At 51.2% G+C, this 25,571-nt stretch overlaps 3 protein-coding genes across 3 annotated transcripts; 1 reads left to right on the top strand and 2 right to left on the bottom strand.

The window, feature by feature from the left end:
- Window positions 1–113: 113 nt before the first annotated feature.
- Window positions 114–488, bottom strand: LOC137894897 (collagen alpha-1(I) chain-like). Its single transcript, XM_068740375.1, has one exon. It carries the CDS (start codon window positions 486–488, stop codon window positions 114–116), a length of 375 nt encoding a protein of 124 aa, XP_068596476.1.
- Window positions 489–1,380: 892 nt separating this feature from the next.
- Window positions 1,381–12,877, bottom strand: wdhd1 (WD repeat and HMG-box DNA binding protein 1). Its single transcript, XM_068760372.1, is given in 25 exon segments — window positions 1,381–1,646; window positions 2,796–2,931; window positions 2,995–3,113; window positions 4,487–4,651; window positions 4,733–4,764; window positions 4,885–4,938; window positions 5,015–5,124; window positions 5,205–5,410; window positions 5,475–5,606; window positions 5,677–5,791; window positions 5,976–6,132; window positions 6,226–6,363; window positions 6,516–6,757; window positions 6,822–7,006; window positions 7,074–7,497; window positions 7,572–7,682; window positions 7,807–7,913; window positions 8,030–8,122; window positions 8,204–8,299; window positions 8,376–8,426; window positions 8,590–8,701; window positions 11,109–11,260; window positions 11,344–11,455; window positions 11,860–11,953; window positions 12,855–12,877. Coding segments are annotated over 24 exon segments (3,297 nt in total). The 5' UTR covers window positions 11,937–11,953; window positions 12,855–12,877; the 3' UTR covers window positions 1,381–1,475.
- Window positions 12,878–16,354: 3,477 nt separating this feature from the next.
- On the top strand, window positions 16,355–22,032 carry lingo1b (leucine rich repeat and Ig domain containing 1b). The gene is made up of 2 exons (XM_068740653.1): window positions 16,355–16,377; window positions 19,990–22,032. Exons 1-2 carry the CDS (start codon window positions 16,355–16,357, stop codon window positions 21,836–21,838), a joined length of 1,872 nt encoding a protein of 623 aa, XP_068596754.1. The 3' UTR covers window positions 21,839–22,032.
- Window positions 22,033–25,571: the final 3,539 nt, after the last annotated feature.

The following is a 25,571-nucleotide window of genomic DNA, read 5'->3' on the forward strand; positions in this document are numbered from 1 at the left end:
CATGACGCAGAGCCCCAGACTGGTAACCGGTTTACTCAGACTTCAGGTCCTCCAGCTGCTGCTTCGTGTCCTTCTGTCCTCCTGTCGTCCTCGTCTCCATCTGTGAATGTACGCTAACCGCTGTGTCCCATGTCCCCCAAGGCTCCTCCCCCTGTAGTTTGGGCTGGACCGCTGTGTCCCATGTCCCCCGTGGCTCCTCCCCCTGTAGTTTGGGCTGGACCGCTGTGTCCCATGTCCCCCGTGGCTCCTCCCCCTGTAGTTTGGGCTGGACCGCTGTGTCCCATGTCCCCCGTGGCTCCTCCCCCTGTAGTTTGGGCTGGACCGCTGTGTCCCATGTCCCCCGTGGCTCCTCCCCCTGTAGTTCGGGCTGGACCGCTGTGTCCCATGTCCCCCGTGGCTCCTCCCCCTGTAGTTTGGGCTGGACCGCTGTGTCCCATGTCCCCCGTGGCTCCTCCCCCTGTAGTTTGGGCTGGACCGCTGTGTCCCATGTCCCCCGTGGCTCCTTCCTGCATCACAAACTACACAACGCAGAAGTCCACTGGTCACCAGTTCACCTGTTCACCTGTCACCTGTCACCCGCAACTCAACTCAACTTAGTTCTGAACAGCTTAAAACGAAGACAGAAGACAGAAGCAGACATGAAATACTTGGCCAACCTACGAAACCAACCCAGGAACAACCGATGTCTCTACCAGCGTCACTTAAAAACGGCGTCCAGGGACTGAGCAGTGTTTCCAGAGCCGGGGGGCCGCTGCCCCAAACGCTCCGCCACTCTTTGGGGCAGAGCGCAGCAGCTGATTGGCTGATCTCACAGATAAGAAGTGCTCGTCCTCGTCGGAGGACGCAGGTAGCAGGACAGCCGCCGGGCCAAGCGGAACGCAGAACGAGTTCCCCACTGGGGGGGGGGCGTTTGAGCGTGACTGCTCAAATGTATTATCAAAGAATCTCAGACACGCAGGGTGCGACAGAACAACGGACCCGCACCTGCCCGTCGTGCCGTCCTGTGGGCGGCGCCGCCAGAATCAACACGGCGTGGACACGGGTCGTTGAAGGTACCAATCAGGGGCGTCTCGTCAATAAAGAGTCGATTCAGCATCGGGTCCTTTCACACAACCTGCAGCAGGTTCTGAAGGACAGCGGTTCGGAGTGGCGCTGCCTGTCCTATCGAGTGCACTGTACGTGCACGTGACCTGCATTGTACGTGCACGTGACCCACAGAGTGGAAGATCATGGGTCACCAAGTTATTTCACCGCGTGCAAAAGTTGGGTTAGAACACGTCGACGTCCTCAGAAGACGGTCAATAAAACGTCTCGAGCGCTAATGGATGTCCAACCCCCCCGGGGGGGGCCACGAGGAAGTCTAAGAGACAGACATGGACATAAACGGCTTTATTTCATGATCACAATGACAAGACTTCTGGAAGATAGAACCTTCACAGCCGCTCCAGAACCAGAACCAGAATCTAGTAAAACATTTAGTTTTTGTGAAATGCAAATGGCGCCAGTCTGGACGCGGCGTCCGGAGGCGGCTTCTTCCTGGCGCTGCTTTCATCTGCTTCGCTCTGACTGCTTTCATCTCCTCCTCCTCCTCCTCTCTTCCTCTTCTTCAGATCTCCAGTCCGGCCTTTTGCTCTTTCTGTCCATGACTGGATAAAAAGGACACGGAGCACACGTCAGTTACGAGAACCCAGCGCACCGTGCGGTTCCCGTGGCGACGCTCTGGCGTAATCGCTATCGACGGGCTGCGTCTCCGTCCGCGCTTCACTGAGCCGAGACAAAAGGAAACGGCGCCGGCATGAATCATCGGGATGGACATTTGACTGGCAGCAGCGGGGCCGTGCACGCACACACACACACACGCACACACAACCTGAAGCCTTCACACGCACACACACAGACGCACACACAACCTGAAGCCTTCACACGCACACACACGCACAAACACAACCTGAAGCCTTCACACGCACACACACACACAAACACAACCTGAAGCCTTCACACACACACACACACACAACCTGAAGCCTTCACACACACACACAGAAGCAAACAACCTGAAGCCTTCACACACACACACACACGCACACACAACCTGAAGCCTTCACACACACACACACACACAAACACAACCTGAAGCCTTCACACACACACACAGAAGCAAACAACCTGAAGCCTTCACACACACACACACACAGAAACAAACAACCTGAAGCCTTCACACACACACACACACAGAAACACAACCTGAAGCCTTCACACGCACACACACACAGAAACAAACAACCTGAAGCCTTCACACGCACACACACACACACAACCTGAAGCCTTCACACGCACACACACACACACAACCTGAAGCCTTCACACGCACACACACGTCTGCGCGTGCGTGTGCGTGTGTGTGTGTGTGTGTGTGTGCGTGCGTGTGCGTGTGTGCGTGCGCGATGGCGTTGCTACTGGTTGCCAGGAAAAGCCCACCATGAGGATCGATCCCTAAATATATGCATGACGGTTCCGGTTTTGTCTCAGGAACCTCAACCTGCATCCCTCCTTCCTCCGCAGCATCATCATCATCAACAAACACGCTTCACAGGTTCCCATAGCAACCACTCCACTCATTCAGACCCGGTTTCTCCTGAAGGTGTGATTGACATCCAGCCCCTCCCAGGTGCAAGAAAGGACGAGGCCAAAGCGCCCTTGTGTTTCGCCCCCCCCCCCCCCCCCCAATGGTAATATTTAACCAAAGTCCCTCTCCTTCCAGTGCCTCCTGGACCCGCCCTGAACCGTTTCCATACCAGTCTCTCCTCGGGGGACAGTGTCCTGAAGCGTCCCATGGCCTCTTTGATGATGCCCACCTCCTCCAGGTGTAGGTGGGCGGCTGTGATGCTCTTCCTGTTCTCCTCCAGCCACAGCTGGAAGCCCGTCTTCGGCCTGAGGAAACAACAGTCAGCCCGTCCTGCAGCTTCTATTGAAATCCAAGGATGTTTGATTTACCTCTCGTTTTCTGTGACGTCTGCAGGTGAGGATGGAGGCGGGGCCTCTGGTTGCTGCTCTGTGTCCTCCTGAGGCTTCCGATCCACTGCCTTAGTCATCAGGAGCAGAGTGGGCTGAGTCTGGACAGGCAGGAGGAGAACAGATCAACTACCCTCACTGCTCTCTGGACAAAGTGTGTTTCTGCCTCTCCTCTGTCCTGCTCAGTGGGGGGGGGGGGGGGGGGATGAATTCTGAACCAGGAAATGGTTTATTACACACCCAGCCGGCCTTCGTAGGGGGGGTCATCACCCGGCATAGGGATCTCAGGCACGGTGCAACAAAAAGTGTCTCCAAGGCATGCTGGGATACCCCAACCCCGCCCTCCCTCCAACACGCTGCACTCTGTTTAAATAAAGGCTAAATTTAATTTAACCTTTATTTAAACAGCTACGTTAATTGAGAACTAATTATCCGGCTCGGCAGAGGATGTTCTTCCTGTCGACCCAGATGTTGGTGCAGTTCTACACCTCCATCGTGGAGTCCGTCCTCACCTCCTCCATCACCGTGTGGTACGCTGGCGCCACCACCAGGGACAGACACAGACTGCAGCGCATTGTACGTGCTGCGGAGAAGGTGATTGGCTGCGAGCTGCCATCGCTCCAGGACCTGCAGGTCTCCAGGACTCGGAGGCGTGCAGGTCGGATCACAGCCGACCCGTCTCACCCTGGACACGGACTCTTTGACCCGCTCCCCTCAGGCAGGAGGGTCCGGTCCATCCCATCCGGACCAGAACCTCCCGCCACAAGAACAGCTTCTTCCCCTCGGCTGTAAGACTCATGAACACTTAATAATTCTGACTCATGAACACTTAATAATTCTGACTCCTGAACACTTAATAATTCTGACTCATGAACACTTAATAATTCTGACTCATGAACACTTAATAATTCTGACTCATGAACACTTAATAATTCTGACTCATGAACACTTAATAATTCTGACTCATGAACACTTAATAATTCTGACTCATGAACACTTAATAATTCTGACTCATGAACACTTAATAATTCTGACTCATGAACACTTAATAATTCTGACTCCTGAACACTTAATAATTCTGACTCCTGAACACTTCATTACTGACAACTTGCAGTTTCATTTGCACTGCGTGATTACGCTAGTTTACTGCTGCTAGTACACATGTGTGTATCCACTCCTGCTGCTGCTGATGTGTCTGTACTTGCATGTTTTTGTACCTCAGTCATTACCGTTAGATGTAGCAGGACTTCACAGAGAAACATTCCTAGTCTGTGAACCCTCCCTGACAATAAACTGAACGACCTGGACCAAAGTTGCATGTTTTTGGTGGCGGGAGGAAGCCGGAGAACCCGGAGAGAACCCACAGAGATATGGGGAGAACATGTAACCTCCTCCCGTGAAGCTTGCGACTCCAGCGGCCATAGTGAGGCGAGGAGGCCCCAAGGCAAGACAAGGTGACGTCTGATAATAATACCTTGGTCTTGGGCTTGGGGGCCAGCGGTTTGAGGAGGGGGCCTTTGGTTGCTTTCCCTGAGGAACCGCTGAGCGGATCTGACTTCCGGCTGGGCGTCATGTTGTCCAGGATGTTTGCCACTCGAGGCTGACCAGAACAATGCGTCAGATTCCCCGAGCTCGCCACCTGCAATCGTCCCAAACCAGCCTTCATCAACCAACACCCCCCTCCCCCCCAAATGCTGCTCAAAATGGTGTCACGCCTCACCTTGAAAGGATTCGCTCGTCCGGCTCTGTTAGCTGCAATAGAGTGACATCACACACCTCAGACATGACCTCACGCGGATCATTTCAGCAGCACAGAACCAGAACCACTTTGAACGAGGTTAAATCCACAGACACCTCCTTGCGTTCGCTCACCTGCCCGAGACACCTTCACAGGTGAAGCGGTTCCTTTAGCGAATGGATTCGGACCTGCGGAGGAAGACGCACAGAGGCTTGCTGAAGAAGAAGCGTTCCTAAATAAGTGGAAGGATGCATCAGAACTGACGTTTCCTGGTTTCTGCTGCCTCCGTTTCCTGCCTGTCATCTCCCTCTTCCTCCTCCTCTTCATCACGACCGTCGCTATAATGCTCTCTTGTGACGTCGCTTTGGCCAAACCTGTCCACAAAAGCAAAACAATCTTTTGTAAATCTCGAGATAAGATCATTTCTGTTTGGTTTTAGTCGTTTAGGAATTACCCAGAGGCCCGTCTGGAGTATTCAGGCTCCTCCTCCTCTTCCTCTGGGATCTCATTGGCCTTCTCCAGGGCAAGCTGACTGAGCCGCTCTGCCAGAGCCAAGCGTCCGGATCGCGACGCGTATCGGATAGCCAGAGTGACCACGTTGTGGGTCATGAGGTCAGCGAGCTCCGCACAGCGAAACTCTCGCTCCAGTTTACAGGACAGCTAGGAGGAAAGGTCGGCCGCTCTCATTCTTCTGAACACGGAGCCAACGTGGACGGAAACTCACCGCAAACATCTTCATGAGCAGCTCCTGCTGCTCCTTCTGGGACCGCCCCTCCGCCTCCTCGTCTATCTCGTAGCCAGAGGACGCCAGGACGCTGTAGTGATGGTGGAAGAGGACGGAGCGCCCAAACTGCTCCTGTGGGATGACGGGATCAATGGAAACCGTTCAGACGCGCTAATGCTAGCTGCGTATTCGGTGCCTTTACCTCCATCTGCCCCTTCTCTGTGCCGGTCTGACACAGGGGCAGCTTGAAGGGTAGTATGGCAACGGCAGGCCTGGGCAGGGTGGGAGGGTATCTGGAACCTTTACAGGGAATACACCTGACAGGAGAACAAACATTTCACGTGTTATTCAATAATCAATAATCGCAGGGAAGTAAACTGTTGGTGCAGAACATCTCACACGTTCTTTTTTCAGTTAGAATAAGAAATAGAGAGGGAGTGGACGACAGCCGGCAGGTGTGAGACACCTGTCCACCTACGCGGCGCGTAGAGGACGGCTCACCTGAGCTGCTGGGGGTCCTCGTGCACGCCGACCACCCAGTAGTGATCTGATGTACTCTTGCACGTGTCTCTGGTGTTGCACACCGGCGTCCACGTGTTGCCCATGGAGCGGTTCAGCATCCGCACCACGCCCTCTGAATCCACATAGCAGGGGGTACCTGAGAACCCAAAACCCAAACCCAATCAGGTTTCTTCTAAAGACCAAGCAGCTCCTGTTTTGTTCTAATTTAATTTTAGGTTCACAAACGGACCCTCGGCAGAGAATCCGATCCAGGACAGATGGGCTTTGTGGGACAGTGGGAGGGGCGCCCCGTTGATGACCTGCCTTCCCCGTCGCCCCAGCTGCAGCAGCTGGATGCCCAGATCCTGTCCCCCATGGAACCCAGTACCTGATGGTGAACCGTGAAACACGAGTCAGCTCCAGCCACAGTTAGTGGGTGGAGCAACCGTCCCTCCCATGATGGGGGGGCTCCAGATGAAGCCAGGATCTGCTACTGGTTCTTTGATGGTAGCAGGCGGAGCATTGAGGTGTGTGTCTAACCCCGCTGGTAGACGATGAGGAGCTGCTCTCCATGCCCCCCCACGCACACCGGGGGCCCCGGTAGGCTGAAGACTTCCCTCTGGAGCCCGCCGATGGAGAAGAGTCGCAGCATCAACGAGCTGGTGGCCACCGCCGCCCAGCCTCGACCCAAACACAGCGCCTTCACGTCCTCGCCCGGCGGCAGGTCCACCATCCACTCCTTGCTGGCGTCCCACGAGGAGAAATGGAGGCACTGAAGCTTACTAGGAGGAGAGGAACACGATGACAGCATGCTCAGACCTGTGAGCAAAGACAGCAGCGGGTCACCTGGCCAGCTCCTCGGTGCCGGGGCAGGCCAGCAGCACCGCCTCCTGGGACAGAGCGGCCATGGCGTGGCCCAGGGAGTTGGTGAGGTGCATGGCGTGGTGCACGGCCGTGTCGTGAAACTCCACATCGATGGCGTTGTCCTGCTCGTCATCGTAGCTCCGGACTACTCCCACAGAGTTCCACACCTGAGACAGCACTGAGCCGTTACGGGGGCCGAGGGCGTTAAAGGACGCCCCGACCAGCGAGGCCTACCATGAAGCGGTGCGTGAGGTGCACCGGGGTCGAGCCCGGCTGAAAGGCCTTCTGGGGAGGCGTGGCACCACCTGCGTCGTCATCGGCCCCCACGCGGCGCCTCAGTGACCCCGCGTCTGAACAAAGACGGTCCGTTGGGTCTCTGGTGCTGCTCGGCAAGCCGTTCCCTCCCGCCCTTCATCACTCACCCAGAGAGTCCTCATCATCCAAGACCCCCCCTCTGTCCCTCACCCTGCCTGTAGCAGGCACCAGGAAGTCCTCATCATCGTCATCGCCAGCAACGGCTTTCTTAGCCGGTGAGTCGGGGTTACTCAGTCCTTCATCCAGCAGTCGATCATCATCATCGTCAAAAAGGTCGTCGTAGTCATTGGCTGGACCTTTTGCCGGCACCTGCTGGGAAACAGGAATGATTCGGTTTCATTGACTGTACGTTTGAGGCGTAAGGCTAGCGTTGACCTCCCAGTTCGGGGTCATGTGAGCCGAACCTCGGTGGAGGGCCTGAATCCGTCCAGCAGGCCCAGGCGACCCTCCGTGTCCGTGTAGGCGATCTGGCTCCCCGATGGATGCCAGGCCAAGCCGCACACCGTGAAGCCTTTCTCGTGCTTCTGTCTGCAGCAGAGAGGGAACGTGGCGACCCAGTCAGCAGCTCCTCCCCCCCGTCGACCGTGTCGCAGTCATCGCACGAAAACGACCAGAACGACATGAAGCTAGTCGGCAGAAGCCCACGCCGTACCTTTCCACACACAGGCCGCTGTGGACGTCCCAAATGGTGAGTGCGCCCCCCACGCTGCCAGCAGCCAGGAACTGCCCACATGGAGACCAGGACAGCACGTTGATTGGCTACAGAGGAGACGTGGTGAGATTAGGTGGGAGGCGTCGGATGCACCAGAAGCTTAAGAACAACCCAACAGATCGTCTCCATCGTGATCCTAATTGCTTGTTCATCAGGACCTCACCTGTGCCAGCAGATCACTGGACAGGGATGCGACATGCTCCCACGAGCCTCGCCCGTACAGGTGCACTGTAGACGCGACAGGAACCGCCAGCACCTGAGCGCACAAACACACCATTTGCTGTCACCTTAGGATTCTCGCTAAGAAAGAGGAGGAGCCGAGAGCCGCGTCCCTGACCTTGGCCGTCCCGGGCTGCCAGGCCAGTCGACACAGAGACTTGGCGTTACTGACGTCGTTGGTCTTTTGCAGCAGAGGCCAACTGATCACCCGAGTCTGAATCAATGAGCAAAGGCACATTGAAATAAAAGCTGGTGTCCATCAAGCCTTCCGTGCTGGAGCACCGGCGTACCTGCTCCTCGATGTTCCACACGGCGACGGAGCCGTCACAGCTGGCAGAAGCCTGAGAGAGAACAACGGAGTGACACAGCGCCTCCTTCTGCAAGTACTCACAACTACGACAAGATGGGGGGCTTCACAGTAGATTTTAAACCAGTTTGTATTTTTTTACACCAGCCTGAACCTTATGAACGACAAACATCTGCACATTTTACATCCAGACCCACCAGGAAGTCATCTTTGGGGTCGAAGGCCACGCTGAGGACAGGCGCTTCGTGGCCACGGAGCGTTTTCTGTTGGCTGCTGTCCGACACCTCCACCACCTTCACCGTGAAGTCACTGAGGGGAGCAGGTGTCGACACAACTCGTTCAGTGCCATTGACTTCTACAGTACCGTGCTGACGAGTTTGGGTTGGGCCCGTCCCCTGTAGGGGGCAGTAGTGCTGTTTTTAGATGAGTGATCCGCGTTCATTACATGAGAAGACAGGAAGTGAGGGTTAGGGTTAGGTAAAGAAACTTTGGAAGTCAGAGACATTCATGCATCGCTGCTCCGTCTGGTGCTTGGGTACAACGTAGAATAAAAATAGCATCAAAGTCACGGTGTGGTACTGCATCACGGTGTGGTACTGCATCACGGTGTAGTACTGCATCACGGTGTAGTACTGCATCACGGTGTAGTACTGCGTCACGGTGTAGTACTGCATCACGGTGTAGTACTGCATCACGGTGTGGTACTGCATCACGGTGTGGTACTGCATCACGGTGTGGTACTGCATCACGGTGTGGTACTGCATCACGGTGTAGTACTGCATCACGGTGTGGTACTGCATCACGGTGTAGTACTGCATCACGGTGTAGTACTGCATCACGGTGTGGTACTGCATCACGGTGTAGTACTGCATCACGGTGTAGTACTGCATCACGGTGTAGTACTGCATCACGGTGTGGTACTGCATCACGGTGTAGTACTGCATCACGGTGTGGTACTGCATCGCTGCTCCGTCTGGTGCTTCGGTACAACGTAGAATAAAAATAGCATCAAAGTCACGGTTGGCTTTGTTTTCACAAAAGAGCGTTTTCTCACGTTTCGTGAATCCAGACTGTGTTCGACTGCTAATGAATTCAAGAATGGAGAAAGGTAGAAACACACGTTTTGTTTCCTGATGAAAGGAGAGACTTTGATGTTCACATAGTCGTACGACACAATATTCTGCGGGCCTTGATATCTCGGTCAAAACGCTTGCCGACGGCTGGCAGTGAATGGGTTAATCACAAAGCAGAACAATCGTGACCTCCCCCAACAGCCCCCACGTCACAGCTGTCCCAACAGATTTAAACAAGTCGATAAGCCATCAGAACGTTCCCGGGGGGGGCCACGGGGGGGCCACGGCGGCGTGTCGGTGCTGCGAGACGCTCTGCGAGACGCTCTGCGCTTTCATTGCTGGGATCAGCTCGCTACCAACCGATCAATTCTAATGGAGGCTAATCAGAAACCAATGCGAGAAGCTGCTGACTGAGGCCGAAGCAGAAACTCAAACAGGCATGGGGGGTCCGCTGGGGGGTCCGCTGGGGGCTTCATTGGCATTGAATCCAATAAACTACCATTCTTCTTCTGGTGTCAGGGTTGCAGCGAACGTTTGGCTTTCAAAAAACGTATTTAGACGTGAACGGCTTCAAAGAGTTAACGTCATCTTTAGTTCCTCTCACATAAACCCACAAACGCGTCTCTCCCTCCGTTTGTCCCCCTTTCTGTCTCTCTCCCTGTTTGTCTCTTTCTGTCTCTCCCTGTTTGTCTCTCTTTCTGTCTCTCTCCCTCTGTTTGTCTCTCTTTCTGTCTCTCTCCCTCTGTTTGTCTCTCTTTGTCTCTCTCCCTCTGTTTGTCCCCCTTTCTGTCTCTCTCCCTGTTTGTCTCTTTATGTCTCTCTCCCTCTGTTTGTCCCTCTTTATGTCTCTCTCCCTCTGTTTGTCCCTCTTTCTGTCTCTCTCCCTCTGTCTCTTTCTGTCTCTCCCTGTTTGTCTCTCTTTCTGTCTCTCTCCCTCTGTTTGTCCCTCTTTCTGTCTCTCTCCCTCTGTTTGCCTCTCTTTGTCTCTCTCCCTCTGTTTGTCCCTCTTTCTGTCTCTCTCCCTCTGTTTGTCTCTCTCCCTCTGTTTGTCCCTCTTTATGTCTCTCTCCCTCTGTTTGTCTCTCTTTCTGTCTCTCTCCCTCTGTTTGTCCCTCTTTCTGTCTCTCTCCCTCTGTTTGTCCCTCTTTATGTCTCTCTCCCTCTGTTTGTCTCTTTCTGTCTCTCTCCCTGTTTGTCTCTTTCTGTCTCTCTCCCTGTTTGTCTCTTTCTGTCTCTCTCCCTCTTTCTGTCTGTCTGTGGGTCCTTCTGTCCGTGGTGCTGCAGAACCTGGACCCGTGGCCCTCAGTTCATTAGCATTAGCATTTCTCTCTCTCTCTCTCTCTCTAAGGGACGTTTTTCCTCGCCTCCGTTGCCAAAGTGCTCGCTCCTGTAAAGTTCCTTGAGATGACTTCCTGTTTCTAGAGGAGCCCGGTGAAGGACCTTGTTAAGCGGTGCCACCGGAATGAGCCCCAGATGAACATCTCCAGGACTGAGGACATGGTGCTGGACTTCTGGAGGACACCCCCTGTCCAGTCCATTCATATGTATTCTCCATCATATTCTCCAACATGAAGAACCTACAGCCCCCCGCCCCCTAGTAGCTGAAACCCCTTCTTGAGAATGCAAGGCGAGTCTGTGAGTACCTGGATCCAGCAGCAACTCTGGAGCCCCTGCTGTTGAAGGTCACATGAGTGGCGTTGGCTGTGAACCGGGTCAGGATGCCATCTGGGTCCCCGTCAGGAAACGTGTGGATCTGGACCGTGTTGTTGGAGCTTGCCGTCACCAGCTTGTTGTTCTGTGCAGGAAGGAAAGTTTCAGTTGCCCTCAATCACCGTTTAGTGGCCAGAACACAAGTTACAGCAGCATATGGTGACAAACCTTCAGGGCAAGAGAGAAGACCTTTTCGCCAACAGTGATGAACTTTGGATCATCATCATCCAAACCATCCCATATCCGAACATCGCCGTCGTTTCCACAGGTCACAAAGTACCTAGAAAGAATCGTGATGCGTTCAAAGTTTAGCTCTGGTCAAGGCACGGCGGAGCGGAGATGCAACCGATCAATACCAATGTCATTTAGATCTGAGCCGCTGACTAATTAATGATTCAACTGTTCCCAGGATTTAAAATATTACTATGAACCTATCACATAAAGGATGTAACATTAACGATCAGAGGATAGCAGCTGGTGTAATATTCTAATTAAGTTTCAGCAGATCAAAGAGCGACTGTAAAGTCTGTCGTGCTATTTTATATTATTAACATTCCATTGGTGTGTAAGCGGTCAGATTCAGAACCGACTCAAGTGATCACAAACAACGGATCAAACAGCCCAATAAATGACAGATGTGGACCCTGAACACGGTAACGTACAGACCGAGGAGTGTGGCCTTACTTCCCGGTGTCGTCGAAGCAAACATCGGTGTGCCCCTCCGAGTGCCCGTAGCGCATCGGTTTCCTCTCGCAGGGCATTTTCACAAACCGTCAGACTTAGGAACAGAAAAACAACAGTGTGATCAATGACTGAGGCCCAAACACAAACGTGACTTATCTATTGTAGGCACAGCGGCCCCCGTTAGCTAGCCGAGCAGATGCGTGTTAGCTAGCGGCCCCCGTTAGCTAGCCGAGCAGATGCGTGTTAGCTAACGGCCCCCGTTAGCTAGCCGAGCAGATGCGTGTTAGCTAGCGGCCTCCGTTAGCTAGCCGAGCAGATGCGTGCTAGCTAACGGGGGCCGCTAGCTAGCCGAGCAGATGCGTGTTAGCTAGCGGCCTCCATTAGCTAGCCGAGCAGATGCGTGTTAGCTAGCGGCCCCCGTTAGCTAGCCGAGCAGATGCGTGTTAGCTAGCGGCCTCCGTTGGCTAGCCGAGCAGATGAGTGCTAGCTAGCGGCCCCCGTTAGCTAGCCGAGCAGATGCGTGTTAGCTAGCGGCCTCCGTTAGCTAGCCGAGCAGATGCGTGCTAGCTAGCGGCCCCCGTTAGCTAGCCGAGCAGATGCGTGCTAGCTAGCGGCCCCCGTTAGCTAGCCGAGCAGATGCGTGCTAGCTAGCGGCCCCCGTTAGCTAGCCGAGCAGATGCGTGTTAGCTAGCGGCCCCCGTTAGCTAGCCGAGCAGATGCGTGTTAGCTAGCGGCCTCCGTTAGCTAGCCGAGCAGATGCGTGCTAGCTAGCGGCCCCCGTTAGCTAGCCGAGCAGATGCGTGTTAGCTAGCGGCCTCCGTTAGCTAGCCGAGCAGATGCGTGCTAGCTAGCGGCCCCCGTTAGCTAACTGCGTTTATTAAAACTACGAGCGACAAACAGAATTACGTTCAGATTAAATGAAAGGCACGTGTTTTATTCAGACATAAATCAATACGTTAACCGGCTCGTAATGGCATGGAAGAGCAACAACTTACACTGAAACTGCTGAATCTCCCGCGCTGCGGTCAAAACAAGGAAACGAAGCGTTGCCGTTCCCGCCTCTGCGTCATGACGTCATGACGAAAAAGCCCTCCCACGGCCCTCGGTGGATGGTCAGGACTAATGATGAATATATTTATTAGGTAGAATGTTAGAGCAGTACAAGTACTCTACAGTCAAACAGTAGCATGTATTTCAGTACAAGTACAGTCAAATATCCTGTCTAAGAGGAGCATTTCTAAAAAGCCTTGCGGTCTTGTTTCTGTTGAAAGTCCTTCGTACATAAATCATCCACAATTAACAATACAAATAAAACTAATATTAAATTACTCAATTGATGCAAAATAACAATAAATTAGAAAGACATATAATATGTACAACGTAGGTGGACAAAAAAAAAGCGGGGGGGGGGGGGTGATTGATCCGGAGAGAGTCGTGATGACTATCTCCGTTTCTGTCCCCTAAAAGGTGTATTTTTAGGGCCGTTTTGAAGGAGGCCAAAGAGGTGCATGTTTTGAGGGCAGGAGTCAAACAGTTCCACCATTGGTAAATGGTAAATGGACTGCACTTATACAGCGCCTTTCCACCGCTTCGCGGTGCTCAAGGCGCCTTACATGAGGCCTCACATTCACCCATTCACACACACATTCATACTCCAGTGGGCGACTGCTGCCATGCAAGGTGCGGCCAGACCCACTGGGAGCAATTTGGGGTTCAGTGTCTCGCCCAAGGACACTCCGACACGCGGACAGTCAGAGCTGGGATTCGAACCACCGACCTTCCGATCACTGGACGACCCACTCTACCAACTGAGCCACAGCCACCCCATTGGGGGGCAGTATTGTAAAAAGATGATTTATTTTGATGTTGGAGTACTTGCGGACAAAGATCTCACACTTATTAATACACGAAAAATTGTAATACAACTCAAAGTGGTGGAAGAAATGTGAAATATTTTCCTCTGAAATATCGTGGAATAGAAGTAGGATACAGGATTCAATTTTTCAACTACCAGAAACTACGAATCAATGAAAAACCTGTATCTGAGCCCCCCTGGGGTGAGGGGGGTCTTATCTTCATTCTGTTCCACATTTAGAGGTGCCCTTTGCAAAGAGCAGGAGGAATGGTTCTTAGAGTGGCACTTCAACGCCAGCATTTTCCATACCATTAGCTCGTCTAATGATGAGGCAGCTGCGTGCGAACACGCGCACACACACGCGCACGCACGCACACGCACACACATATGAACCCGTTCACGGAAAAAAAGAGAAACACTTTAGAGACAGAAATCCATTCCTTCATTCAACAGCAACCATAGAGAGGCGTCATCGCTGAATCAGAACGGTGATGCCGCCATCGTGAGGCTGCAGGGAACATTGCAGCCCAATTGTGATCCAGGGTTGGACAGTGTTCATTAAAAAAATAACAAATAGAGACTTGAAGAGCACTCAGTGGACTGATTAATTAATTAAACTTTATTCGAATTTCCAGCCATGAGCCGTAAAATCCATATCTTGAATAGTGATTGCCTCTTCGAGTTCTTTGATGATGATGATGAATATATTTATTAGATAGAATGTTAGAGCAGTACAAGTACAGTCAAACAATAGATGCATTACAGTAGTATGTATTACATTACTGATGTTGATCATTCCACACGTAGATGCTTATTGCTGTGTTTATTCTCAGAGAGAGAGAAACATTTCGATTTTGCCTGTACAGTATACCCAAAATATAGGAAAATTGACAATAAAAGAGGTTTGAAATGATGATGATGAATATATTTATTAGATAGAATGTTAGAGGTCAAGTACAAATCTTGATCAAACGACATGAAGAAAGGGTTGCAGAAGTTTTTGTTCTGTTTGTTTTAGCGTATGTCCCAGCCTTCCATCCAGTTCCAGTTTTAAATGACATATTTTACGGGTGTGAAAGGAGGTGTGGCCTGTGTCAGGTCATGCGACAGAAAGAAGGGTTTTGGATATGATATATGACCCTAACCCTCACCCTCACCCTCACCCGATACGAGGCCTGCTGGAGACTCTAATACAGCACAGGCCCCATCACACTTAATGTGGTATTGTCGGAGGTAGTCCCTGAGCTGAGGCGGCACCAGCAGGCCGTCTATTCCCTGGTAGGTGGTGCAGCTACACCTGTGCAGCAACAACAACAGCAGCAGCAACAACAACAACAACAGCAACAACAACAACAACAGCAGCAGCAACAACAACAGCAGCAGCAACAACAACAGCAGAAGCAACAACAACAACAACAACAACGGCAACAACAACAACAACAGCAGCAGCAACAACAACAGCAGAAGCAACAACAACAACAACAACAACGGCAACAACAACGGCAGCAACAACAACAACAGCAGCAGCAGCAGCAACAACAGCAACAACAACAACAACAGCAGCAGCAACAACAACAACAGCAACAACAGCAACAACAGCAGCAGCAACAACAACAGCAGCAGCAACAACAACAGCAGAAGCAACAACAACAACAACAACAACGGCAACAACAACGGCAGCAACAACAACAACAGCAGCAGCAGCAGCAACAACAGCAACAACAACAACAACAGCAGCAGCAACAACAACAACAGCAACAACAGCAACAACAGCAGCAGCAACAACAACAGCAGCAGCAACAACAACAGCAGAAGCAACAACAACAACAACAACAACGGCAACAACAACAGCAGCAGCAACAACAGCAGCAGCAGCAGCAACAACAACAACAGCAACAACAACAGCAACACACCTCAGAACGCACTTTTATTTCTTACAACTCATCTCTTAGATGAGCTTGCAGTTGCTAAAATGTGCGGTGCATCTCTTTGACGCTGGGGGAGCCCTTCTGCCTCGATATTATATTGCCTGCCAGCTGTCTCCGTCTGGGAACGGGGGGGGGGGGGGGGCTTTATTAAAGGAGCCGTCAGTCAGGGTGTGATAAAACATTAAATGGTTAATGGAATAGGTAAAACGTCCTCAGATGCTGAGGCCTTCATGCCCCCCCCCTCTAAACACCCCCTTCCTGTGTGTGTAAATACCTATATGCAGCCTGAGATTGTACCCCCAGATGAGTGCCCCCCCCCAGCAGCCTCTATTCCAGACTTATGGCTCTTAAACAGCAGATAAACCTGAACAAGCAGGCCAGAGAGCCGCTGCTGATGCCCCCCTCCCTCGCCGCCTGCTCTGCGCCCCCCACTCTCCCTGTGCTCTGCAGCTCCCCCCCCCTGCCTGTGCTAGGTGCAGCATGTATGTGACTGTTAGCCAGCAGAGCCGCCTTATCTTCACACGTCAGCTTATCAGTGCTGCCGGATTCAGCACATCTGGAGAGGGGCAGGCGTCTCTCCGATGCCCCCCAGGCAAGGAATTCTTACTGCCCCATCTTTCCCGTCTGGGATCCTGCAGCCGCATCTCCGTGCTTTCGGAGGCATTTTGAATTTCCTTGGCAACATGGAGCTGCCTAAATTAGAATTCTCTGCATGACAGTCCTGGTAAGTAGCCTGTGTCTCCGCGGTGGGCTTCCGGCGCCGAGGCACTGGGGCAGATCTGTGGTGGTGCAGTGGTCGGTCAGGTTTGTGCTTTGTCATCCAGATGTGTTTTGTTTTGCTGTGTGCTCTTTATCCAGCAAGCAGCACCAGAATCAAAGATCTGTTTGTTGTAGGCAAGAAAGATGAAGGTTGAGTTCAAACGCTGCTGAGGGTGGAACCAAACCTGGATGTCCTGAGACGAGTGTGAGACGAGTGTGAGACGAGTGTGAGACGAGTGTGAGACGAGTGTCTCCATTATCATCTGGATCAGCAGCCTCTGTAATTGTTCATTGGCTACAGGTTCGATCGATGAGGCAGCCTCTCATGCTTGTTTGACTTTATTTGTACTGTAATACATGCTACTGTGTGACTGTACTTGTACTGTAATACATGCTACTGTTTGACTGTACTTGTACTCTAACATTCTATCCAATAAATATATTCATCATCATCATCAAACACCAACAGCTCCTTGTCGTGGGAGGAGACAAATACTTACCGCTTATTTTACATTTGGGCGTTCAGCCTGCAGCTTCGTGTTCCCAGCGAGTCTCATCAGCAACAGTAGTGCGCTTCTACCTCACTGTCCCCATGCTTCTACCTCAATGTCCCCATGCTTCTACCTCACTGTCCCCATGCTTCTACCTCACTGTCTCCATGCTTCTACCGCACTGTCCCCATGCTTCTACCTCACTGTCCCCATGCTTCTACCTCAATGTCCCCATGCTTCTACCTCAATGTCCCCATGCTTCTACCTCACTGTCCCCATGCTTCTACCTCACTGTCCCCATGCTTCTACCTCACTGTCCCCATGCTTCTACCTCACTGTCCCCATGCTTCTACCTCAATGTCCCCATGCTTCTACCTCAATGTCACCATGCTTCTACCTCACTGTCCCCATGCTTCTACCTCACTGTCCCCATGCTTCTACCTCACTGTCCCCATGCTTCTACCTCACTGTCCCCATGCTTCTACCTCAATGTCCCCATGCTTCTACCTCAATGTCCCCATGCTTCTACCTCAATGTCCCCATGCTTCTACCTCACTGTCCCCATGCTTCTAACTCACTGTCCCCATGCTTCTACCTCACTGTCCCCATGCTTCTACCTCAATGTCCCCATGCTTCTACCTCACTGTCCCCATGCTTCTACCTCACTGTCCCCATGCTTCTACCTCACTGTCCCCATGTTTCTACCTCACTGTCTCCATGCTTCTACCGCACTGTCCCCATGCTTCTACCTCACTGTCTCCATGCTTCTACCGCACTGTCCCCATGCTTCTACCTCACTGTCTCCATGCTTCTACCGCACTGTCCCCATGCTTCTACCTCACTGTCTCCATGCTTCTACCTCACTGTCCCCATGCTTCTACCTCACTGTCCCCATGCTTCTACCGCACTGTCTCCATGCTTCTACCTCACTGTCCCCATGTTTCTACCTCACTGTCTCCATGCTTCTACCTCACTGTCCCCATGCTTCTACCTCACTGTCTCCATGCTTCTACCTCACTGTCCCCATGTTTCTACCTCACTGTCCCCATGCATCTACCTCAATGTCCCCATGCTTCTACCTCACTGTTCCCATGCTTCTACCTCACTGTCCCCATGCTTCTACCTCACTGTCCCCATGCTTCTACCGCACTGTCCCCATGCTTCTACCTCACTGTCCCCATGCTTCTACCTCACTGTCTCCATGCTTCTACCTCAATGTCCCCATGCTTCTACCTCAATGTCCCCATGCTTCTACCTCACTGTCCCCATGCTTCTACCTCACTGTCCCCATGCTTCTACCTCACTGTCCCCATGTTTCTACCTCACTGTCTCCATGCTTCTACCTCACTGTCCCCATGCTTCTACCTCACTGTCTCCATGCTTCTACCTCACTGTCCCCATGTTTCTACCTCACTGTCCCCATGCATCTACCTCAATGTCCCCATGCTTCTACCTCACTGTCCCCATGCTTCTACCTCACTGTCCCCATGCTTCTACCTCACTGTCCCCATGCTTCTACCGCACTGTCCCCATGTTTCCGGGGCGTGCCCAGGGTTGCCCTATGACACCCTATGACCCTGCAGAGGAACAGACTTGTCTGGATTAAGGCGTTCTTCCCTCATTCTGTTGCACCACAAAGGTAGTTAATAAATAAAAACAACTGGGGGGCACGAGCGAGCTGATGCGTGAAGCTCATTTCTCTGCATGCTGCTGGCAGACATTCGGTGACCCATTTTCGGTGCACACCTCTCTCCATTTGGTCTGCATCAAACGTCAAGGCACCATAAAGTGTCTCTAACGTCCAACGTCCAAACCACGCTTCTCAGAGGACACAGTGACAAGCTGACGGTCCCAGAGGTGCGAGAGGCCCCCCATTCCTTCCTCTGAACGTACTATTAAAGGAGTAATGGAAGGATGGCAGGCAGGGACAAAGAGTAGTTGTGGCAAATCAAGGGCTGAAATTGAATCTAAAGACGCAAACAAATTGATTTTGTTTTTGGAACGACAGCTCAAGGTCAGCGGCGAGTGGCCTCCAATGAGCAACACGGCCTGATGTGTCTTCTTTTTACGATGGTCACTGGACTGAAGCGCAGTATTCCTGAAACACACAGCCGTTTCACCGTGCCTGATTTATGCTGATGCTGCAGAGCTGCCTGCTCACCTTTGCTATCGTGCCTCTATAACGTCCCAGCGAGGTGCTAAACACGAGTACAATGACTCATTATGAGTCTGGACAGAGACTGCATTAACCTCTCATGAATGCATGTTGTGTACTGCTGAATCTAGTTCTGCCTGCATGTACTAATACTGCAGGATGTCTTTAGATGGCACGCCAAAGTAAAACCATCAGTTAGTGCCGAGTGTCACCAAAGTGCTGGTGAGCTCCGGCTCGCTCTTAAAAACACACCTTGCTGTGAGGCTCTTCTCAGAATGCTGCAGATGCAGCCTGGAAAGCTGTCAGGGTTTAACGTGCCCTGACAGCGACCCGCTCACCGGGCGAGTGTCACGGCGTTTGGGTGAGTCTTCACCTGAGCAGTCCTGTAAATAGAGACGGGCCTTTATTAGCAGGAACGTTGTCGGGTGACAGAAACAGCTGCACTTCCATCCAAAGCAGGAACATGATAGCATAGCCATTTTTAGACATCCTGGAATCTGGTTGATGTGTGTGTTGGGGACAAGTAATGACGTGTCGCATGAAGTAATGACGTGTCACATGAAGTAATGACGTGTCACATGTACAATTAAAAGGCTTCATAGCGCTTTCTGGACACTCAAAGACGCTTTACATTGTGCATTCTTCATTCTCTCCGTACTTGGTGGAGGTGAAGCCACTGTTGTAGCCACAGCTGCCCTGGGGCAGACTGACAGAAGCGAGAATCGAACCGCCGACCTCTCGATCACAGGACGACCCGCTCAACCACCTGCGCCACCGTCACCCCAAAAACTGCAAAAATAAAAATAGATAAAGTGTCCTGATTTGGGCCTTTAGAAGCTAAACGAGCAACATTTCCACAGCCCGTCTGTCTTGATGTGTGTGTCTGCTCTCCGGTACGCTCCAGCAACGCCTCTTTCTGTGTCTCTGACAGGTCAGACGTAGGATGGTGTCCGGCGAGGCAGGGGGGCACAGCTACTTGGTGGCGTGCTGGCAGCCCATCCTGATCCTGATGCTGGGCACTGTCCTTTCCGGCTCCACCACTGGTTGCCCCTCCCGGTGTGAATGCAATGGTCAGGACCGTTCGGTCGTGTGTCATCGCCGGAGACTGGCATCCCTTCCTGAGGGCATCCCCACCGAAACCAAGCTGCTAGACCTCAGCAAGAACCATCTGAAAACGCTGGGGCCTGAAGAGTTCCTTAATTACCCTCAGCTGGAGGAGCTGCAACTTAACGAAAACACGGTTTCAGCCATTGAGCCCGGGGCCTTTAGCAACCTGATGAACCTCAGAATTCTGGGTCTGCGCACCAACCAGCTGAAGCTCATTCAGCTCGGAGTGTTCACAGGCATGAGCAACCTCACCCAGCTGGATATTAGTGAGAATAAAATAGTCATTCTGCTCGACTACATGTTCCAGGAGCTGTTTAACTTGAGGGCTCTGGAGGTGGGTGACAATGACCTGGTCTTCATCTCACCCCGATCCTTCCATGGCCTCAGCAATCTAGAAAGCCTCAATATTGATGGATGGCAGCTGACTTCAGTGCCCACCGATGCCCTCGGCCACCTACATAACCTGCTGTCACTTCGATTAAGGTATCTCAACGCCTCTGTCATAAGGGATTACTCCTTTAAAAGGCTCTACAGGCTTAGAGTGCTGGAGCTTTCTCATATGCCTGCCTTGGATACCATGACCCCAAAGTGTTTGTTTGGACTTAACCTCACATCGTTGTCCATCACAGACTGTAATCTCACTGTCATCCCCTATCAAGCCATCAGTCACCTCAGATATCTTCGGTTTTTGAATCTGTCTTTCAATCCCATTCAGTTTGTGGAAGGGAACCAACTTTATAATCTGCAGAAGCTCCAGGCTTTTCATTTGGCAGGTGGGAGATTAGCTGCCATTGAGCCGTACTCTTTCCGAGGACTCAACCAGCTCCGTGTGCTCAATGTCTCCGGAAATCGCTTGAGCACTCTGGAGGAGTCAGTCTTTCACTCCGTGGGGAACCTGGAAACGCTGGCTTTGTACGACAACCCGCTGGCCTGCGACTGCCGCCTGCTCTGGCTCTTCAGACGGCGGTGGAGGCTCAACTTTAACAGACAGCAGCCGATGTGTGCTTCACCGGCAACCGTGCGAGGAAAGGCGTTCAAGGACTTCCCGGACATCCTCTCGTCTGACAATTTCATCTGCCACAAATCAAAAATGGTGGTTAATAAGGTTCAAGAAAGCCATGTAGATGAAGGATCTACAGTTCGTTTTGCTTGCCAAGCCGAGGGTGAGCCGGCTCCCGTGATAATGTGGCTAACCCCCAAGAAGGACTACATCACCACAAAAACTGTGGGATCGAGACTCTCTGTGTCTAATGATGGTACGCTGGAGGTACGTTACTCTCAAATCCAGGACAATGGCACCTACCTATGCATTGCAGGTAACGCAGCTGGCAATGACACCACAACCGCTCATCTTTTTGTTCATAGTCACTCCCCCAGTTGGCCCCACCAGCCAAACAAGACTTTTGCCTTCATCGCCAACCAGCCCAGCGATGAAGCCACAAATGTGACCCGGACAACAGCTCCTTTTCCGTTTGACGTGAAGACTCTTATCATCGCAACCACCATGGGATTCCTCTCTTTCCTTGGAGTGGTCCTCTTCTGCCTCGTCATATTGTTCCTCTGGAGCCGAGGGAAAGACAACGTTAAGTCCAGCATCGCGGTTGAATATGTGCCACGTAAAGAGGAACCAGAGGAGGCCAGTCCGACGGAGGCGCCTGTTCAATTCAACATGAAGATCATGTAAACCTCGAGGAGCCCTCTTAAAGGGACAAACTGCATTAATGTAACTTTCTTTTCTACTTCGGGGAATTAATCTTTAAAATGTCCGATATTTAGATTTCCGTACATTTATATTGGCGAGCCTCCACCAGTATGCCAACATGCACTGGGCAGGCGTGTAACCAAACTGAGGTAGGGGTGTGAATAAAGCACATGATTTACGGGACGACAAGGCTTGCAGGTATATTTTTTATCAATGCAAAATAAGATTAAGATCCTGTTGCTGCTTTTGTTGTCTTTTACTTTGATGGATGTACGAAGCACAATCAGCGATCAGCGTTTTAGCTCTGTTACCTGAAATGTTTAAAGCAAATGCTCTGAATTCTGCTGCCGTCACCTGCAATTGACAAATTTGATATGAGTATTCGGGGCATCTTCTAAATAAAACCGAGACAGAAAGCGGTTCCCTTTAATTGAGGGGATGAACGGGCCACGAGCCTTGATCAGTCCGTGGTATTTGGCTGTTTTAGTGGCACACTTTGCTCTCTGCAGAAAACGTGAAACATTTCAAACAGTGGCCTTCATCTCTTTTTGTCAACTGGGCTTCAACTTGACTGCTTATTGATCTGGTAGCAGTCGATTTACAAGTTAACACATCAGACATGCTGAGCGTGTCTGTATTTCATTTTTTCATTGTAAATCACGCTACGGTTTTCAACGTGAAAAGTAGATGAAATATTGCGTGTTTTTGAGCGTGTCATTGCTTCAAGGTCAGGACCGCCAGACTGAAGTTAGTTTGAGCTCCAGTGTTATATTGTCACTGCTGCAGCTAAACATGGTGGCATCTCCCTTTGGTGAAACTCCAGCACGTGCGTCGTCTATGGAATGTGTTTATTGTTAGATCTCCGGTGATCTTCATTGATATAAGTGAACTGGGCCAGAAACCTTCACCACTCAAGGTGAACCATTCTCCAGCTTATGTATTACTCAATAGACAAGGTTTACTTTGAGGATAATATGTTAGTTAATGTGTAAAATACTTAAAATAAATAACATTTTGTACTATGTGGTACTGATTTTATGCTAATCTGTTCCAACGATGGATCGTTCATGTCCCTGCAAGTAGCTTATCGACGGAGGAGACGGACGAAGAATTAAATACTCATCTCACTGCACTCCTTCAATGTTGGGTCATAAAATCAAAGTGCATTCATTAATGCATTCATTCGTCAATATTCCCCTGTTTTCACACCTGGCCCTGTTTTCACCTGTCAGTACCATGTTGTGCATCAGCTGTATGCTTTGTGCTGATACTGCTTTGGGCCTTTTGCACTATGAATATGAAGTAGAGTCGGATGCTTCACTTTACAAACCCACGTTCATTTTCCCAAAGCTATGTCCAGCTAATGAGGGCTAATATTTTTACTATATGCTTGTGTACATTACCAGTTCTGATCCCTGACACAAATCACCAATGTTGTTTACGTCGCAAGGCATTCTGGGTGTGACGTGAAACGGCTGCAGCACCAGCTCACTGCTATTGATTAGCATGGCAGTGATCTGTTAGCAGCGATCAGCCTTTACAGTCTGAAGCACAGCGTCAGGAAGAAGCCATCGATCCGATATTCCGATGACGTTTTTAACGTTTTGTCATGGTAATTTGAAGACATACAACATTTCTGCACTTCTTTTACCAGAACAGAAACCATCTTTGATTTACGCTTCCTCGTCTTGCAAGGCATTCTGGGATTTTAATTCTACCCTTCCATTGTGAATCTGGATTAAAACAAATCTTCATTTGCAGGGCTTGACAACCGCGGCCCCTCCATCCCCTAAAGAAATGGGACGCACTCCTACAGGGGAGTAAAATGGAGGTTCACGCACACGCACGCACGCACATGCACAGCTTTATATATTCAGTGATGTCGATAATCCAGCCGAATAACTAGCTAGCTAGCTAACTAACTAGTTGCCGCGGGCTTGTCCGTGAACTCCTTCCTGACGCCGTTTCTTTCAGCTACCCAAGCGTTTACGGCGCCGGTGCAGCAGGTGTCTCGTCACAGCGCTAACACAGCGCCACTTAGTCCTCCTCGCAGCAGCTAGGTTCTCTTGTTTTAGCTACACATTGTTGGTATGAAACCTCCACAATAATCTGACGGTTCTTTGTGCCTCAGAGGAAATTTAAATAGCTGCCATGGCTTCCCTTTGTTGTGTGACCCGATTCTGTCACATGCGTTTCACCAGAACCTGATGACAGTGATGCTACAAACGGTGGGAAAAGCTTTGCCTTAATTTCTTTAAAGATGTCAGGCGCTGAATTTATTTCTGATCAGCATTTTGGGAAGACCAGAGTTTGTTGAAAACCCAGTTGAACCACACCCAGCCCCAGACCAGCATTTTGGGACCGCAGGGTTCTGGTTGGGGGGGGATAATCATCTCTGTAAGGTAGGAGGGGCCTGGCTGTTGAGGGCTTTAAAAGTGAGTCGAAGGATTTTATATTCAATTTGTTCCCTAACAGGAAGCAGAGACACCAGAAGAGGGGAAATGGGTTCTCTGTCTGGTTCCTGTCAGAACCTGAGCTGCGGCGTTCTGGATCAGAACCCTGCTGTGAACCCTGTTACGCCCAGCCAGCGTCTTCACACAAAGGTACCGAGAATACTCGGGTGCATAAATATAGTTCTGGCAAAAGGAATGAAATGTCGTTACTGGGTTTTTCCAGCAGCGCTCGTCTCTGGTCTTCGTCTTAGTTGGACCCACCTGTGGGTTCAACATGGCCGCCTTCACTGAGAAAAGTGGCACAAGTCGCTGACTCCAGAACAGCAGCGATGATGTAACATAAAGCATCGGCTGGTTGGATAGAACTTACACATTAAGATGTGATTTTAAAAAAGATCTCAAATGCGCTTTTTTATTTTTAATTCATGTCAATAGTGAGGCTATGCTGCACACAATTACACCTGTCCTATAAGGGAGACGATAGAATACTGCAATGCATTCTGGGCGAGACGTAGTCCCGTCACCCCTCAGAAGACACCCATTCTTCAGAATGCTGGGAGAAAGACCAAGTAAATAACAACCATGTCCACCGTGTCCACTGGGGAGGTCTTTAAGGGGTGTGAGGACTCCAGGGACTTCTGTCTCCGTCTCCGTCTCTCATACCTGGACCATCATGTCCATCGTGTCCACTGCAGTTCACCCTCCACTGCTGCCATGCAAGTCGCTGCCAGACCCACTGGGGGCGATTTGGGGTTCAGTGTCTTGCCCAAGGACACTTTGACATGTGGACAGTCAGAGCTGGGATTCGAACCAGCGACTTACTGTTCCCTGGACGACCCACTAGCAGCTGAGTCGGGATCCTGTCATCAGCTGCTTGGAGGGAATAAAAAACTGCTGAAGTTCTTTTTGTCATTGAATCAAATAATTGTGGGCGTGTCAGTTCCAACCACTGTCAACATGTGGATGTCTTTTCTGCCCCCCGCTGGGCTGCTTCGACATTACAAGCCTCTTCTCTCTTTTCAAAATAGAATTGGGTTATTCAAAGCGATTAGGCGAGACGTTCCAGCCGGGAGCGAAGACGTCGTCTCCCACAACGGGACGCCGAAGCAGAGACGGAGCGTCTCCGTTTGTTTCCGTTTCAGCTGTAGAACACGTTCTCACTTCCTGTTTTCATTCTCAGTTCATTTCATTTAGGGCGTGCTGATGATGAATATATTTATTAGATAGAATGTTAGAGTACAAGTACAGTCACACAGTAGCAT

This window comes from Brachionichthys hirsutus, chromosome 1 (assembly GCF_040956055.1).
Source record: "Brachionichthys hirsutus isolate HB-005 chromosome 1, CSIRO-AGI_Bhir_v1, whole genome shotgun sequence".
Classification (NCBI taxonomy): Eukaryota; Metazoa; Chordata; class Actinopteri; order Lophiiformes; family Brachionichthyidae; genus Brachionichthys; species Brachionichthys hirsutus.

Excerpts from the sequence above, each read along its gene's own strand:
- LOC137894897 (XM_068740375.1), bottom strand. The coding sequence starts at position 488 with ATGGGACACAGCGGTCCAGCCCAAACTACAGGGGGAGGAGCCACGGGG.
- lingo1b (XM_068740653.1), top strand. The coding sequence starts at position 16,355 with ATGACAGTCCTGGTAAGTAGCCT. Across the intron at positions 16,378-19,989 it reads ACAGTCCTGGTAAGTAGCCT|GATGGTGTCCGGCGAGGCAG; the intron begins GTGTCTCCGCGG and ends GGTCAGACGTAG.